The sequence below is a fragment of the Peromyscus eremicus genome, chromosome 9, assembly GCF_949786415.1.
Source record: "Peromyscus eremicus chromosome 9, PerEre_H2_v1, whole genome shotgun sequence".
Taxonomy (NCBI): Eukaryota; Metazoa; Chordata; class Mammalia; order Rodentia; family Cricetidae; genus Peromyscus; species Peromyscus eremicus.
Genome location: NC_081425.1, coordinates 86,920,662 through 86,939,611, shown reverse-complemented (window position 1 = coordinate 86,939,611; position 18,950 = coordinate 86,920,662). Strand labels below are relative to the sequence as shown.

Genomic DNA, 18,950 nt, shown 5'->3' with positions numbered 1-18,950 from the left:
ATCACGTAGTTAGAGTGCATCAGAAACAAAATTATCTCAAAATCAGACAATGCTGTATAAACACAAAGCAAACACTAAAGCAAGTTATCAGACTGGTTGTTGAAAGCACATTAAGTCTTTAGCAGGAAAGAAGGAGAAATGATCAAGGCACGTGTGCATTGGAGGGCAGGGTGGAGGTGGCAGGAACTGCTGTTGACAGCTCTGGAGTCACTAACACATGGGCACTCCCTGGTGAACCATGTTACAATCAGTATAAATCTAAGGGCTGTCAGAACCAGGCACTCATGCTCCAAAGGATAGCAGCTTTGGGGTCATTTTGGCCACATTAGTTACCACCATGACTGCTGCTGGTAGGCCCTGTCCTGCTCTGCAATTCTGAATTCTTCTCTTCCCCTTCTGTGGAGGCTGTAGTCTATCTATAACCCATTCCCACCCCATGGAAACAGCTACTTTTTATTCAGACCTTCCTTGGTTGAAATGTCTTAAAATTACTTATTTCATTAACAGTGCCTGTTTAAAGGAATAAGTACATGGAAGAAAATAATACATTACCTAAAATACCTCTTCTAGATACCATCCAACCCAAAAGAATCGTTTGATGCATTTCCTTCTGGTTGTTTCTCCTATGAATTAAAATTCCCCCACATAATTGTAACTGCATGATATTTATTACTTATTAACCTGATTTGCTCACCTAAGTTTTCCTAACTCTCTCTCCTTTATAGTATGTCATTTGACTTAGTGTCTAATAGCTAGCTAACATCCTAACAATTGGGTGCCTGTGATTTTTTTTTGTTTTAAATCCAAATTCTTTGCAATATTGTCATGTGTGCGAGTACATTGCTAATCTCATTTCTTTGGAAGGCGAACACACCTATGTGTTTTAATATGTATGTGTAACATGTATATATACACATCATTTTATTGTGATACTTACAAACAACATTATGAATGTTTATACCTAGAATAATCTCCTGTGGGAACATCCCTTATCATATCTTTAGAGTAAATTACTAAAGTTGAACAGCTGGACCAAATGGTAATTCTTAAGTTTTACTGCATGTAAAAAAAAAGGGGGGGGTGATGGGGGTGGGGGAGGTTTCTCCTATGATCAGAAATATAAACCTGCTCTAATACTGCTCTTTCCAATGAAGTAAACATATGAGTATTTAAATTCAAACCAAAAAAAAATGAAGCTGAAAATCCAATTCCTGTGGTATGATGACCCACCCATGCCAAGTGCTCTATAGCCACAAGTCATTAGTGAACGCAGGCTGACCCAGCACCACCGCTATGCACGGTGTTCTCTTGGATAGTCTCCATTCCTTCAGCTTTATGTTTGGAATTTTGTCACAGTAAGATTAAAAGATGAACAACACACAATTTTCAGGTATTTAATTTGGCTTGTTATAAATTAAATTTAAACCTTTCCACATTCCACTGAGGAAGCATAGGCATCTTTCTGAAAATGCAAAAAGATAGAAATCCAATTCTTTGTCTTACTTATTCATCTTTCCACAGTCTGGACACTAAATGCCAGCATTTAAAACAACGCCTTCCTTGATAATCATGGCAGGCCAGCACATGCACACTAGGAGCAGGAAAGTAGCTGCTGTAGCTCAAGTGGTCCCCACCAGGACCTGGCCAAGGCAATAGGCAGCCATACTTAGCAGATAAGAAAACTGGGGCTTAGCCTCATTAGGAGCTGGGCTATCTAATGTTGGAACCCACGCTCCTCATCATACTCCATACTGTTCCTAAAGAATGCCAAACCAAATTCGGGCAGAGGACAGTGCTGCAGAGCACTAACACACAATACAGAAAACCTCCCAGCTGCCCAAAGAGCACCCACAGCAAGCACACCGGGAAGCCTGTCCCCACAGCTTCCCTTTTAGGGGGCTCCACAGAGCCTGGTACCAGGTGGGGTAGAGCATGCCTGAGGCCATTTTGGACTGGTACTTACTTGTACTCTAGTACCCTTTGACTCAATGGTATCTGTGAAGTCAGATGTATGTGTTTTGCACATTCCTTTTCTATCTGTCTTTTGTCATAGCGTGTGATTTTGTTAATTATCCCCAGGAAGAGAAAGGGAAAACAGACAGTTTTAAATGTGGTTAAAGTTGAGGAATTTGAAGTGGATTTTGTTCGCCGTGGAAGGAGTTCTTAGATGCCTTCATTCAACAAGGAGAAGGCATATTATAGACACAATCTGCAGATGGTCAGGTCCAGGTGGAGAGCAGCCTGCCATCAGTTTCAACATTTTCCAAAAGGTGTCACTCTAATGCAGCAGTGGGGAGGTGAGATGGTGGGCAAGATACAAGCGCCAGGTGCGGGTAATTGGAAGAATAGACTAGTAGCCCTTGCTCCTAATGGATCCTAAGGCTCACAGCGTTACTGACTCACAAGTTGCTGCTTCTGAGGAGGGAGGAATTAGGCCTGTATTGTTTCCTTCCTCCATTGCTTGCCTTTTTTTTTTTTTTGGCACTTGTGTGTGTGTGTGTGTGTGTGTGTGTGTGTGTGTGTGTGTGTTCACATGTTTGTCTGTGTGCAAGCTAGAAACAGACCTTGGCTCTTGTTCTTCGGGGGCTGGCCCTCCTTCACTCTATTTTTTTGCATGAAGTCTTTCACTGGAGTCTGTGGCTCTGACGAGGCTGGCTGGACAGTGAGCCCTAGGGATACGTGTGTTTCTACCTCTCCCAGCTGGGATGGCCAGCATGCACCCCCATGCCTGGCTTTTCATGTGGGTGCTGGAGCTTGAGGAGTAGTCTTCAGTCTTCATGATTGCGTAGCAAACGGTTTCCTGACTCAACTGTCTAAGAGCCTCCTCCTGACCTGTACTGTCACCCAATGACCCAAGCTGACCTTGAACCTTCAGTAGAGTGTCCCGCTCTTCTCCTGGGATCAGTTCTTAGTCCAGGTTGGTTGTAACTCAGGTTGTGGGGATTTCACTGGCTGAGGTGAGTGCACACATTTGACTAGATGACAGAGCATTGCATGGACAAGCCAGTTTGCTTTGAAAATGCAGTATTAAAAATTCCAAATCATGAACACAACCTACTTGACAACTGACAACTGGCATATAATATGAAGGGGTAGGTAGAAGTTTTGTCAAAGTATTTGTCCATCAGATCATGCCAAGTGAGCAGTTACAAAGCACAGGTATCCCAGGGACCCAGGGCAGTGTTCATGGCAGATAACGGAGAGAAACTGGCTTCCAAATCATCAGTTAAACAGCCTACATTTGTGTGCAAGTTTAGTTTGATACATGTTAACAATTTTATGTCTTAAAGGGGTTTTAAATTTTATCCTTTTAATGCTCTGTTGCTCAGGTTCAAAGATCCTTGTTTCTGCAGAGCTGTATAGAAGGACTCTTTAAACATCTATCTGCTGATGGCTTCATTATTATTGAAGTGTGTGGAGTTAGGAATTATTCAAGTGAAAGTGAGTAGTCTTAGTGCTGTAACCATTTCATAGTCTACAACACAGAAAGACCAATAAAGTAAGAAATGGCAGATAATTGTTTGTTGTATAGGGTTTGGATTTTTGTTTTGGTTTAACATTAGTGAAGCCAGGCTGGGGAGATGGCGAGGTTGGTAAAGTGCTTTTCATGTAAGCATGAGGACCTGCATTTGGATTCCCAGCACCCACAAGGCGGGGTGGAGTGGGGTGGTGGAGACAGACACAGAGAGAGAGAGAGAGAGACAGAGGAGAGTGCCACCAGGCCTGGTCTTGTCCTAGCACTGGGGAGTCAGAGGCAGAAGGATTCTTGAACCTCTCTAATCAATCAGCCTAGCCAAATTGGTGAGAGATCAAGTCAGTGAGAGATCCTGCCTCAAGACTTCAGGGCTGGCAGAAAGACTAGGGAAGCTCTGCTGCTGCTTTAGACCTTTGTATCCCCTAGTACTTCCCTTTCATAGTCTTTTTAAAAATCACAACTGTAATGAAATTCCTGTCTTTGATTGTAAGCCCTCCTGCCAACCCAGACCTTCTGAGGATAAGCTTGTAGCTAGCGTTTAGTGGGATGGATATTCCCCATGAAGCAGAAAGCAAGGACAGGGTGCGTGCCTCCTAGGTTCCAGGATGGAACATGTAGAGTACAGAGCAGGCTTAAGAACCTCTGGGCTCTACTCCATCACAGAACTGAGGACATTTTTTTTTAATTGGGCTACTGTGGTACTCTGAGGTCCTGGCTCTTGTCAGGGCATCAGTGGGCCTCGGCCTTCATCCTTTCAGGAGCTGCACCTGAGCACTGTGTCCCTGGCCTTCATCCTTTCAGGAATGGTACCTGAGCATCTTGTCTCCATGGCAAAAGAAAGGTACTCTAGGCAAACAGAGGCTAGGATTTTGAAGAGCAGAAAGTATCAAGGTTAGCTTTAATGCTTCATTCATTATTGCACAAAATGGGTCAGAGTGAGTGTTTCAGAATTGTCTTTGTATCCCCATTCTTCCCAGTGTGCAGGGTTTATTAGGTGTGAACAGAGGGACAGTGATGTGTGCTGATCTCTAGGGGATTATAGTCTAGCTATAGCATCCAACGTGTGTCATGCAGAACTGGTGCAGACTGAAAACTGAACACCCCTGGGTAGAGTAGAGGAAGCTTAGATAGTAAGTGCCCTGTAGGGTGAGACAGAGAGAGCTGGGTACTTCATCTACACTATCTTAGGTTTGGCTTATGTCAGTACTGCATGACAGCTCTGTCTTCCCACTTGATAAGGAAGGAATTGCAAGTTTAAAGAGAGGTTTGTAATGTCCAGGATTCCCAGGCTTGTCCACACTTTGGAATCACCTGGATCTTTAGTAGAATATAGATGCCTGGCTTCAACCCTGTTTGTGATCACAACATTAGTTTTTCTAACTTCATAAGTGATTTTAGCATGTAGCAAGCTAAAGCATTGATAGAAATGTGTGTGTGTGTGTGTGTGTGTGTGTGTGTGTGTGTGTGTGTGTGTGTGTGTATTTGACACAGAGTGTGGGGTGGGGCTTTATATGGTTGGAGGAAAACTTAAAAGGGGTGGAAATGATGTAATTATATTTTAATTTCAAAAATAAAATTTAGAAAAAAGCTTAAAGAAAAAAATTACATAAGGTCACAATGATCTTATAGATGCAAACAACACTTGATCCAGGCCTATGTGCAGAGTTCCAGCTTTCGATCACTCAAAGTAATGAATAGAGTATATGGGGTCGTGTGTCAACAGGGCATTGAAAGATGGGCATCTTTGGTGAATAGAAAAGAATGAAGGGCAGTCCAGAAGTATATGTTCACATGCCCATATGGTTGAAGGTCGATGACAACAAGCCTGAAATCCTTGAATTCAATAATCAGCAAACATATATTCACTGGGCACTAGCTAACAATAGTCATCACTCTTACAGCACCAAACTCTAGCTATCTTCATTTTCAACTGGATTTGATTTAGAATTACCTAGGAGATCGAGGCACACCTCTGGATGTGTCTGTGAGGATGTTCAGAGATTCACTAAAGAGAAAGACCTTCACTGAGTGTGGTAGGTACCATCCCATAGGTTAAAGCCTTGGGTAGAATAGAAAAGGAGAAGGTGAGCTCCAGACCGGTGTCTACCTCCCTCTGCTTCCAGACACATGAGTGTGAACAAGCCTCACACTTCTGTTGGTGCAACCATAAGTCTTATCTGCCACTACTTCCTCTAAACTATGAGCTGAAATAAATGCTTCATCCCTTAAGTTGCTTCTTCAGGGGTAATTGTTCACAGTGAAGAGAAAAGTGACTTCACCAATTCCCACAAGGCTCTTTGAGTGAAGCTGTTATTAACCCCTTTTCATAGGTGACTGCAGTGGTTAGTTGTTCTAGCTTTGACCTGGAAGTACTACCCTCAGTGAGGCTTCCGGTAACTACCACGCCTACCTATGACCTGCCCCTGGGGTGGGGGCCAAGACGGGAGCCCTTAAGACCAGAGAGCCAGATGTGCTGGCTCTCTTGATTCCTTGTGATCCTGGATGCTTAATGGGAGACCCAGCAGAGTTCTCCAGAAAATACTGCTGGACTGCACTCCACCTCTCCCGGATCCTGTAACCAACCCTTTACTGGCTATAAGTTACCCCAAAATAAACTTCCTTTTTAACTACGTAGAGTTGCCTTAATAAGTCCCCCAGTAGGTGAGGAACTTGAGGCCCAGAAATTCCATAGTCCAGAGCTACACAGTTGTGTCAGCAGCTTGCTCTTGAGTCCTAAGTGCCCTGCCATGCTTCCTGTCGTGTGGTGCATGTACCAGGTGTCCTGCTTGCCAGTCCTTGCACTAAAAGCATCACATACATTGCTTCATGTCACACAGCCCTGACTTGCTCAGGAATTACCACCATGATCAATGAAGAGACTCAGTTGCTCACCCAAGGTTCCATAACTATTAAGTGGTGAAGGAGGAATTACTAATATAGACTAATTTAACTTAATCATTTCATTTATACTTTTAACTATTCTTAGTGTTTTAAAACCTCATTTTTTTAAGATTTCAAGTTAAATCTTAAATGAAATACTATGTATAAAACAGATAAAAGTAGATTCTAACTCCCTTTGTGTTGAGGATGATGGAATGAGAGCCACACTGATTCCAGTTCCTCCCATACTGTTAACCTGTCAGCCTCGAGATACTTTGGTGGAGTCCTTGATGTCTGGGGAACATAGCTTGAAACACACTGCTGTGGATGATCATAGATGTCAGATGTGTGCCGGTGACATTTTTGACAGATGTTGGTGATGTAGGCATAGTTCCTTGGCAGTTCCTTGGTAGGAAGATTAGTTGTGACTATAATTCTTGTGGAGCTTCTTTGAATCCTAGACTCATGGAGAACAGTTTGAAGATACACAGTCAAAACAGCTCAAAAGGAGAATGAAAAGAGAAGTCCACTCTTGCCTCAGGCCTGTAGAAAGCACTTGGAAGTCTGCAGATAAACACTAACAACTGGTTTCTCTCCCCCTGTCCCCCTCCCCCATTTCCTCTCAAATCTCTTATTCTTTCTTTAAAGCAAACAAAACCTCCCTCTAGTCCTAGCTTGAAAGATTTCTTCCTTTTTATTCCGTAACGTCTTTTTCCTGGTCTGTACTTTAGTCTGCTCTTTGCTACCCCTTTCTAATTATGTTTCGTAAAATCGATCAGACCTGGCTGAGAAATATGCTCGATTGTGGGGGAAGCTGATGAGATGAAGCCAGGTCCTCACTGAGGGCAAGGTTAGAGACAAAGGCCAGGAACACATACACATACACATACACATACACATACACATACACACACATATACACATACATATACACATACACATACACATACACATACTCATACACATACACATACATATACATATACACATACATATACATATACACATACACATACATATACATATACACATACACATACACATACACACACATATACACATACATATACACATACACATACACATACACATACACATACACATACTCATACACATACACATACACATACATATACACATACACATACACATACACATACACATACACATACTCATACACATACACATACACATACACATACACATACACATACATATACATATACACATACATATACATATACACATACATATACATGCAGGCACACACATATGTATGCATGTATGTTTCATTACTGTCAGCCCTGGCATACATGTGAGATGGGAAGGGACCTGAGTTAATGGGATTAAAAGTAATACTAGGATGGACTGATGCATCGAAATGTGTTTCCAAAATAGAACTGTTGGAGTTGGTTACAAGTGGGGAATTAGAGAAAGAGAAGAAAGAGGTGTGAGTGATTTTGAGGTTTTAAACACACATGACTGGGAAATGGTTAAGTGTTAGGCCATAAGGTAGGTATGCTAGGAAGTGGCAAGTGGGGAGTTGGAACAGGTAGTGTACTGATTTGGTTTAGGCAGGTGTTGCATAGACCAAGAGTTGGTCTTAGGATCTCCTCAACATAAATTGCTATTAGAATATCTATATGGAAGTGACCACAGGTGGTTAACTATGTATCAAAGAGGATGAGTGGGCAGGAGGAGCTAAGGACTGAAGAGACATCTAATGAGCACCAAGCCTGGAAATCTCAGACTACCCCTCAATGTCTGTACCAGAGATGGAGAGGTTTATGCTCAGAACCATGGGGCAGAGGGCTGAGGATGAGGATGAGAGGAATTTGCAAAAGAAATAAAAATATAGGCTCTTAAGTGTCATGATATGTTTGAGCTGTTACTCAGAATGGGGTGATTTATAAGCAACAGAAACTTATTTCTCACTGTTTTGGAGGCTGGGGTCCTCAAGGCCACAGTGCCAGAATGGTCTAGTTGGGTAGAGGGCTGGCTTCCCTGTGGTATAGAGCTGAATTCTTTCCACGCCCTTGCATGGTGGAAGAAGAAAGAAATTCCCTTGTTTTATCAAAGGTTAATCATGAATTAGGATTCTGCCCTCATGGCCCAATCCTTTTGCAAAAACCCTATTACCTAATGCCATGTCCGTCCTTGGTATTTAGGATTTTAGGATATGAGTTCTGGGGTAGGGCACAAACCTCGGACCATAACACCAAGAAAAGTATAGTATTTAGGTAAATGGAGAAAGGCTTCTGCTCATTTGTAAAAACTGTTTCCAAAGGTTATTTAAAGACAAAGGAAAGTGATATGATGCATTAATTATTTATAAAAATCCATTTCCATGTGTGCATATTTATGTATAAAATCTCTGATGTGTGTGTGTGTATGTGTGTGTTTGTGCATATGCATAGATGTAGAAAATTACAGCAAAGTGTTATTTCCAGGTGATGGGATTAACTAAATATAATGTTATTAACTATAAAGGAAAAGAAAACTTAAGTTTTCTTATCTTTAGCCTTCGGATTTTTGTGGAGAACTGGACTACTGAAACCTGATCTAATGACCACTACCACAGGGGGAACACTTCTCGCTCTTCAGTGTTCGTGTTTGGAGAGTAAAGAGAGCCATTCACAGAACTCTAAAACATTAAACCTAGTGTAACCATGGGCAGTGCCTAGGAGCACAGTCTGAGAGAGTGATTGTTTGCAGGGGCTGCAGCAGTCGTGGCTAGGAGGCCAGGGCCACCGCAGGCAGCGCTTTCTGTCTAGGAACTCGTAAGTTGGGGTGGGGGTCATCATAGCCTCAAGTACTGTTTGAAAACCCTACTTGCAATGTGTGGGGAACACCAGTCTCACCTGATAATAGGACTGATGGATGTTGGGAACAAATGGTCTCTCCACCATTCAAACACCCCCTAGGTGTCCAGATTCTTCATGTAGCATTGCTGAAACAACACACTGATACTGTCAATTATAACTGTTTCAAAGTTGTTGCGTTAGAATATTGGGAAGCAAGCTGCCATCTGCCACAAGCCGAATGGCGGCAGGAGAACTAACAACTTGTACACCTAGTTGAGTTTGATGTTTTGGGGTCTTACAGATTCAGACAGTTTAGCTTCAACTAGTGAGAGAGGATATGCATCCCTGGAATAAATAGTATATTTGAAGTAAAGAACATTTGTGGCAGAAGATGGGGTCTAGAGGACACAGGTTGTCCCATGTGGAGAGTCAGGCACATTCTCTGAATTGGTCTTTGGAATGATACACTGTGACAGTTTTTTTTAAAGCTTTATTTTAAATTAAATATGTGCATGTGTTTATGTGTATGCGGGTATATACATGTGAGTACAGGTGCTGACAGAGGCCAGAAGGTGTTGTATCTCCTGGAGCTGGAGTTATAGGCAGTTGTGAGCTGTCTGAAGTGGGGTGCTGGAAACTGAACTGGGGTCTTCTGCAAGAGCAGTGCATGTTCTTAACCACTGAGCCATCCTTCCAGCCTGTGATATGTTTTTGAAATACTGCTATGTAATAATAAGTCTATAAAGGAGTAGACTACTTTTTTATAATTTTTTATTAAAGATTTTTCTTTCCTTTTACATACCAACCCTAGCTCCACCCCCACTTACCTCCATCCCATCCCTATGTGCTCCTCATAGAGGGTAAGTCCTCCCTTGGGTAGTCAACACAGGGTGGTATAACAAATTGGAGCCGAACCTAGCCCTCCCCCCTGCATCAAGGCTGAGTAAGGCATAGCACCATAGGAAATGGGCTCTAAAAAGCCAATTCGTGTACCCATGTACCCCATTGCCAGGGGACCCACAAACACATCAAGCTGCACAACTTTCACCCACATTCAGAGGGCCTAGTGCAATCCCATGCAGACTCCGCAGCTGTCAGTCCTGAGTCCATGAGTTCCCACTAGCTTGGGTCAGCTATCTCTGTGGTTTTCCCCATCATGATCCTGACCACCCCCCTTGCCCTTATAATCCTTCCTCCCTCTCTTCAACTGAACTCCAGGATCTTGGCCCAGTGCTTGGTTGTGGGTCTCTGAATCTGCTTCCATCAGTTACTGGATGTAGGTTCTATGATGACAATTAGGGCAGACACCAACCTCAGTGCAGGGGAAGGCTAGTTCAAGTACATCTCCACCATTGCTATGAGTCTTAGCTGGGGACAATCTTGTGGGTTCCTGGGGTTTTTCGTAGCTGTGGATTTCTCCCCATCCCCTTAATATCTCTGTCAAGATATGTCTTTTATTGCTCTCCCTCTACGTCTCTCCCCCAACTCGGTCATCTGGAAGCCTCATGTTCCCACCTCCCATTCCCTACCCTCTATTCCTCCCTCCCAGTTTACCCAGGAGATCTTAACCCTTTCCCCTTCCTGGGCGATCCATGTGTGTCCCTTTTAGTGTCCTCTTCTTTACCTAGCTTCTCTGGGATTGTGGATTGTAGCCTGGTTATCCTTTGCATTGCGTCTAATATTCACTTATGAGTGAGTACATACCATGCTTGTCTTTTTGGGTCTGAGTTACCTCACTCAGGATTTTTTTTCTAGTTCTATCCATTTGCTACAAATTTCGTGATGACATTTTTTTAACCGCTGTGTAATACTCCATTGTGTATATGTACCACATTTTTTTTTATCCATTCTTCGGTTGAAGGGCATCTAGGTTGTTTCCAGGTTCTAGCTATTATGAATAATGCTGCTATGAACATAATTGAGCAAATGTCCTTGTGGTGTGGTTGAGCATCTTTTGTGTATATGCCCAGGAGTGATATTGCTGGGTCTTGAGGTAGTTTGATTCCCAATTTGCTGAGATACCACAATACTGATTTCCAGAGTGACTGTACAAGATTGCATTTCCACCAGCAGTGGAGGAGTGTTCCCCTTTCTCCACATCCTCTCCAACATAAGCTGTGATCAGTGTTTTTGATCTTAGTCATTCTGACAAATGTAAGATGGTATCTCAGAGTTGTTTTGATTTGCATTTCCCTGATGGCTAAGGATGTTGAACATGTCCTTGAAATGTCTTTCAGCCATTTGAGCTTCTTCTGTTGAGAATTCTCTGTTTAACTCTGTAGCCCATTTTTTAATTGAATTATTTGATAGTTTGCTGTCTAGTTTCTTGAGTTCTTTATATGTTTTGGAGATCAGCCTTCTGTCATATGTGGGGTTGGTGAAGATCTTTTCCCATTCTGTAGGCTGCCTTTTTGTCTTATTGACTGCATCCTTTTCCTTACAGAAGCTTTTCAGTTTCAAGAGGTCCCATTTATTAGTTGTTGCTCTCAGTGTCTGTGCTACTGGTATTATATTTAGGAAGTGGTCTCCTGTGCCAATGTGTTCAAGGCTACTTCCATTTTCTCTTCCATGAGGTTCAGTGTAACTAGATTTATGTTGAGGTCTTTGATCCATCTGGACTTGAGTTTTGTGCATGGCGATAGATATGTATCTATTTGCAGTCTTCTACATGTAGATATCCAGTTATGCCAGACCATTTATTGAAGATACTTTCTTTTTTCTATTGTATAATTTTGGCTTCTTTGTCAAAAATCAGGTGTTCGTAGGTGTGTTAATGTCAGGGTCTTCAATTTGATTCCATTGATCAACATGTCTATTTTTTATGCTAATACCAAGCTGTTTTTATTATTATAGCTCTATAGTAGAGCTTAAAGTTAGGGATGGTGATGCCTCTGGAAGTTCCTTTATTGTACAGGATTGTTTTAGCCATCCTGGGTTTTTTGTTTTTTCCATATGAAATTGAATATTGTTCTTTCAAGGTCTGTAAAGAATTGCATTGGGATTTTAATGGGGATTCCATTGAATCTGTAGATTGCTTTTGGTAAGATTGCCATTTTTACTATGTTGACCCTACCTATTCAAGAACAGGGGAGATCTTTCCATTTTCTGATATCTTCTTCAATTTCTTTCTTCAAAGATTTAAAGTTCTTGTCATACAGGTCTTTCACTTGTTTGGTTAGAGTTACCTCAAGATATTTTATGTTATTTGTGGCTATTGTAAAGGGTTATATTTCTCTGAGTTCTTTCTCAGCCCATCTATCATTTGTATATATGAGGGCTACTGATTTTTTTTTAGTTAATCTTGTATCTTGGCACATTACTGAAGGTGTTTATCAGCTGTAGGAGTTTCCTGGTAGAATTTTTTGGGTCACTTATGTATACTATCATATCGTCTGCAAATAGTGAAAGTTTGACTTCTTCCTTTTTAATTTGTATCCCTTTGATCTCCTTTTGTTGTCTTATTGCCCTAGCTAAAACTTTGAGTTCTATATTGAATAGGTATGGAGAGAGTGGACAGCCTTGTCTTGTTTCTGATTTTAGTGGAATCACTTTGAGTTTCTTGCCATTTAGTTTGATGTTGGCTGTCTCCCACTATTAGAGTGTGGTGTTTGATGTGTGATATGAGCTTTAGTAATGTTTCTTTTACAAATATAGATGTCCTTATATTTGGGGCATAAATGTTCAGATTTGAGACTTCATCTTGATGCATTTTTTTTCCTGTGATGAATATGAAATGCCCTTTTGCATCTCTTTTGATTGATTTTAGTTTGAAGTCTTTTGTTAGATATTAGAATAGCTACACCAGCTTGCTTCTTAGGTCCATTTGATTTTTTCCCAACCCTTTACTCTGAGGTAATGTCTGTCTTTGAGGCTGAGGTGTGTTTCTTGTATGCAGTAGAAGGATGGATCCTGTTTTCATATCCATTCTGTTAGCCTGTGGTTTTTTTTATAGCCAAATTGAGTCCATTGCTATTAATGGATATTAATGACCAGTGATTGTTAATTCCTGTTATTTTTTGGTGGTAGTGTGTGTGTGTTTCCCTCCTTTGGGATTTGCTGGTATGAGGTTATCTATTGCCTGTGTTTTGGTGGTTGCAGCTAACTTCCTTGGGTTGGAGTTTTCCTTCTAATACTTTCTATAAGGCTGTATTTGTGGATATGTAATGTTTAAATCTGGTTTTGGCATGGAATATCTTATTCTCTTCATCTACAGTGATTGAAAGCTTTCCTGGGTGTAATAGTCTGGTCTTGCATCCGTGGACTCTTAGTATCTACAGAACATCTGTTCAGGACCTTCTGGCTTTCAGAGTTTCCATTGAGAAGTTGGGTGTAATTCTGATAGGTCTGCCTTTATTTGTTACTTGACCTTTTTCCTTTGCTGCTCTTAATATTCTTTCTTTCTTCTCTATGTTTAGTGTTTTGACTATTATGTCACAAGGGGACTTGTTTTTATGGTCCAGTGTATTTGATGTTCTGTATGCTTCTTGTACCTTCATAGACATGTCTTTCTTTATGTTGGGAAAGTTTTCTTCTATAATTTTGTTGAATATATTTTTCTGTGCCTTTGAGCTGGAATTCTTCTCCTTCTTCTATTCTATTATTCTTAGGTTTGGTATTTTCATGTTGTCCCAGATTTCCTGGATGTTTTGTGTTAAAAAAAATTGCTGGATTTAACATTTTCTTTGACTGATGAATCTATTTCCTCTATCTTATCCTCAATGCCTGAAATTCTCTCTTCCATTTCTTGCACTCTCTTGGTTATGCTTGCCTCTGTAGTTTGTTCATTTACTCAGATTTTCTTTTTTTCTGAATTCTCTGTTTGTATTTTCTTTATTCCCTCTATTTTAATTTTCAAGTCTTGAACTATTTCCTTCACTTTTTTGACTTTTTTTCTTGGGTTTCTTGATTTTCTTTAAGAGATTTATTTATTTCCTCCAATTTTTTATTTGTCTTTTCCTCCATTTCTTTAAGGGAATTTTTCATTTTCTCTTTTAGGGCCTCTATCATCCTCATAAAGTTGTTTTTAAGGTCATTTTCTTCTGGATCATCTGCTTTGGGTCTTGCTGTTGTAGGATCACTAGGTTCTGGTGGTGCTGTACTGTTCTTTATGTTGTTTAATGTGTTCTTACACTGCCGTCTACCCATTTCTTCCTTTAATCCGAACAGGTGGGGCTCCAGGTCGCTCTTCTTCCCATTGGTGCAGGTGGGGCCTCTGGCTCCTCTGGTTGCTCTTCTTCCCAATTGGTCCAGGAGGGGGAGTATGACTCCAGTGGTCGCTGGTGCCGCAAGGGATATTTGGCAAGGGGATGAGGGTGGGAGGAGGCTGCTGGTGGATCTCTGGGACTCCAATGGCTTGGGGTGGGCATGCAATGTGCCCCTGGGGCCTAGGGATTATAGAACTGGGCTGACCAGTCCAGAGATTGGGGCCTTACCTGTTCCCAATCAGTGTAGGGTGGGCATACGGCTCGACTTTTTATCAAGAGAAAAGAAAATAAGTATTCTGATTGTAGAGCTTTCAAAACATTCCATCTATAGCATCACGCACTGGTGCCCCATTTCTTCTATATTTCCTGGGCCTATGATTCTTGTAGTAATGTTGACAGGAATTGTCCTGTGGTGAGGTCACTCAGGGTCATCTTGCCAACTCCACGAATCCTCTGACTGAATGTCTCTGAGTCCTCAGCCGAAAGGGTCCAGCCGAAAGGGCTTCCAGCCGAAAAGCAGGAGTAGACGACTTTTGTACGTTGCTTTTCAGAGGGCTTCTAGTCATATTTAATGATCTTTATGAGAAACTAAAACGCATAATTGCTTTTTAAATTTCATGCATTTGTAGAATAATACTAGTCTACAGTTAAACATACGTGATTCTGTGAGTTTTTTAGATTATCTTTTATATTCTGTGCTTTTAAAACTTTTTAGTTTTAGCTGTGATTTACAAGCTCATTAAGTTTCTTCTTTTTATCAGGGTGAGATGGAGGGCGTTCTGAACCTTAAAAGCATGTGATTTACCTTGGACATGAACTTCAATGCTTATTCTGAATGAAGTCCATGTAAAACTGTAGAAATTGTGTAGCAAGTCTTTATAAATTGGGACCTACCATGTCAATGACACATTGTGAAGGGTTTTCTGTTGACTTTGCTGATGGATGATCCCATGCTGCCAAGTTCAGCTGGAAGGAGTGTCTTAGAAATCCACACATTAGCTCTGGAATCTAGAAACTTCCGGGACCAGGATTTTTGAATCAGTAGGGTGGATGCAGCCTGCATCTATACAGGCAATGCCATTTTACCAGCTTGCTTCATGGAAGTTTCTGAAACATGACCATAAACACCTATCCTCTTTGTTGTGTGTTGGCTTAAAGCCCCCAATGGTTTGGGGGAGGGTAAGGACTTGTCTCAGAGCCCCTTGGTCCAATTTTTTGGGGACCTGGCTGAAACTCCTAGATATTTGATAGTCTGGCTTATTTCTATGGTGTATTAGCACCCTATAAAAGTTACATGTCATTTATTTCAAGTTTAGAACCCTCTCAAGCTTCAGGGGCAAACCAAAGTTGAACCTTTTGTGGCTGGAATTCTGTTTACCTTTGGCCAAACCCTGCTTCCTGATCGTAAGTCAGGGAAGGGAGGTGAGAAAGACTCCTGAGGCTCTGTGGACATCAAATACCTCTAACCAAACAAAGGTTTGATAGGTTAAAACGTGAATGAATCTGAAACACTTGATTAACTTTCTGTCAAAGCACTCTGGGGCCTCCACACAAAAGTATATAGTGCCAGCCAAAGTGTATTTGAGTCTTCCTTTCCTCTGGCTGGGAGGAAGTACCTGAGATTTTATTAACCATGGGTTGAAATTGGGTCAAGCAACCCTCTTGTAATAGATAAGTTAAATAGTTTCTGTAAAGATCATTGGCCAATCCAATTGAATAGACCTTGGCGAGTTCGTGAGATTGCATGAGTTTGAAAGCTTTGTTTTCCATCAGTGACAGAGAACAAATGAGCTTCATTTGTGTGTCGTTATAGATGACCCATTGTTTCTTCTCAGAACACAGGGTAGTGAGACATCCCTTGGGTATGACTGAAAGAGAAATAACATGTGCACCTCCCTGTGCCTTTCAGATAGAGGAGCTGATGAATGCCCTGGAGAAGACCAGACAGGAGCTGGATGCCACCAAAGCCCGCCTTGCCTCCACCCAGCAATCTCTGGCTGAAAAAGAAGCACACCTGGCCAACCTCCGGCTAGAGAGGAGGAAACAGCTAGAGGAGATCTTGGAGATGAAGTGAGTACCCATCTTTGCTCCTCTGGTCTTTGTCATTTCCCTTCGATGGTAGGAAAAGGGTGGAGGGGCTGGAAGTGTGGAGAAGGAACTTAGAGAAACGTTGTGATTTTTTTTTTTTTTTGAGGCATTACTTATTTTTTAAACTACAGGTTCGGTGCCTCATTGTGCACAGTTTTTCAACATGTTACTTTAAAAATGTATGCCCACCATTGAAGTAGGTCTGTCTGTGTCTTGTGGGTGACCCTGGCATTCACAGATCTGTTTGTTGCAAAGGTCTGAGGCTGCAGGGAGACTGAGGCCTTCTTCAGCACGATGGTAATCTGCGTGCTGCTTGTACTCAGTGGGAACTTTCCTGAAGCACTATGACTTTGCTAGTGTTATCCTCATTCCTGTTCAGTGCTTGTCTAGTCCTGGCTTTCGGTGTCCAGGCAGCAGGACTCAGACCTGGTAGATTGATAAAATACAGGTTGGACTCTCTTCCAACAAGCACACCACACCGTGGAGGGGACAGGTAAGTACCAGGAGACTGCATTGCTTTCTCTGCTTCTATTAATAAAGTGGGATCTGGTGCTGGGAAGTGGTCCTTCCGGTGGCCCCATGACACACACCCCTACACCTACTCAGCCCCCATTTTGCTTTCTCAATGAAAGATCACTATGGATGGCAATAGGAAAGAGAGTTATTGAATGATTTGAATAATAATTGCAATGTATTTGTTCCCAAAGAACTAGTCAAGAAATAGCATTTCTATAAATGGTTAAATGAAACAATCAGTAAGATATAATTTAAATCCTACTTCCTCCCATAATAAGGGGAAGCATGCATAATTGTGGCATCTTAAGCCAGTAACACAGACTTTGAAATTGGTGGCTAGGTATGGAAGAGTGACCTCATGGTGACCCAGCCAGTCTTACACATGGTTAACATTAAACCAAGAAAGCTTAGATCATGGAAAATATGGAATGAAATATTTTGAAGGGTTTAATAATGAGAATAAAACTTTTATGTCTCTTCAACTACCTCAGTTTCTCCAAGACCAAAGAGCAAGTAAGTTTTTTTTTCACATATAAACTCATATAAACTAGCATTTTGTCTAATAAAAGATGATATAATAAAAACAGATATTATTATACACCATTTAGAAGCCAGGGAACTGAGACTCTGAGAGATTCAAATAATTTGCTTACAGCCACCTGGCGAGGATTAGAGCAAAGCCTTCCATTTCAAGCTCCCTTTCTACTCCCTCCTTCTCCCATGGAGCTTTGTGTGCATTTTACCAGGTTTGTCTGTTCCAGTCCCTGCAGAAATCCTGCTGCCATTAGCAGAGCTGGGCATGTGGCAGGTGCTGACTGAGTGTTGGGCAAATGAGTAGATGGGATGGTGAAACCGCACAACCTCACAAATGTGTTGAATCCACTGGCCAGGAGCACAGCCCGCTTGTGTCTCCGTGTGTGCTGTTACATGCTCAGGCAGCCCCATTGCTCCGTTCTTCTCAGCTCCCATATTAACTCTCCATTTCCAGTAATCTAAGATGCTGTCATGAGAGCCTCTTGATTCTTCTTTATAGAAAGAACATGCACCTTCATAATTTCAAGAACAGGAGTAATAATGGACCATACTAGTTTAGGAATCATCAGATCTTGGGTACAGTGCTCGTACTTCCACCTGGTAACTGTGGCAGGGAACTGCCCTTAACCTTGCTGACCCACTGGCTTCCCTCTCTAACAATGTGCAAGGGGTACATGTGAGCAGAGGGCACAGCACACAGAAAATGATGTGTGTCTATAAAGGCTCTGTCGACCAGGGAACATAATGTCATACGTTTAAGGTGCTTTGTGAGAGTACCATTTATCTAAAATTGGATTTATTTTTCTAAAGCATACAAGCCATTTCCATGTGTATGTTTTCCCACTTAATTTCATGATTTCAGATAGCACCTAGCTAAGGCCTCTTTGCTGAATTGCCACATTATTTCTGAAGTGTTTAATCTGCTGCCACTGCAAAATAAATACAGAATTCTTCTGTTAATTCCCTTGGTCAAAGAAACAAAGTCCTGCTTCATTAAGCCCATCTGAACCTAATTCATTATTTAGCTCACCAAGAAGACCAACTTATAGATGCCTTACTTGGGACTGAGGAGACCTAGGTATGGGATAAGCATACTGACTGAGGCTCCCACCTCGATTCATCAGCCTGTACAGCTGTTCAAGCCAACCAACTGGTTCTATCTATCATGATTTTTGAGCTGAACTAATTGATAAATTGCTACGTGACATTGACTGAGCCCTGTTAAAGTTGCCGAGAACAATCAGATGTGTGTTATTATTGTTGATGCTTATTAATCATGCTATACTAAGACTTGGGTTTTCATTCAGCTGGAACTCCTCTTTAGCTGGGTCTACTAAACTTCTAAACCCTGGTAGGAAGAGTCACCATGCAGTGCTAGAGGGAATAAGGATGGGGCCCCGAGTGGAGAAAAGGGCCTTATTTTCTCACACCATGACATGAAAGGAGATC

At 41.6% G+C, this 18,950-nt stretch overlaps 1 protein-coding gene across 1 annotated transcript in view; it reads left to right on the top strand.

The window, feature by feature from the left end:
* Erc2 (ELKS/RAB6-interacting/CAST family member 2) overlaps positions 1 to 18,950 on the top strand; it is a 690,578-nt gene that overhangs the window by 511,084 nt on the left and 160,544 nt on the right. The window contains exon 15 of the mRNA XM_059273131.1: positions 16,273 to 16,433. Coding sequence (XP_059129114.1) covers positions 16,273 to 16,433 — 161 coding nt within the window. The remainder of the gene's footprint in view (positions 1 to 16,272; positions 16,434 to 18,950) is intronic.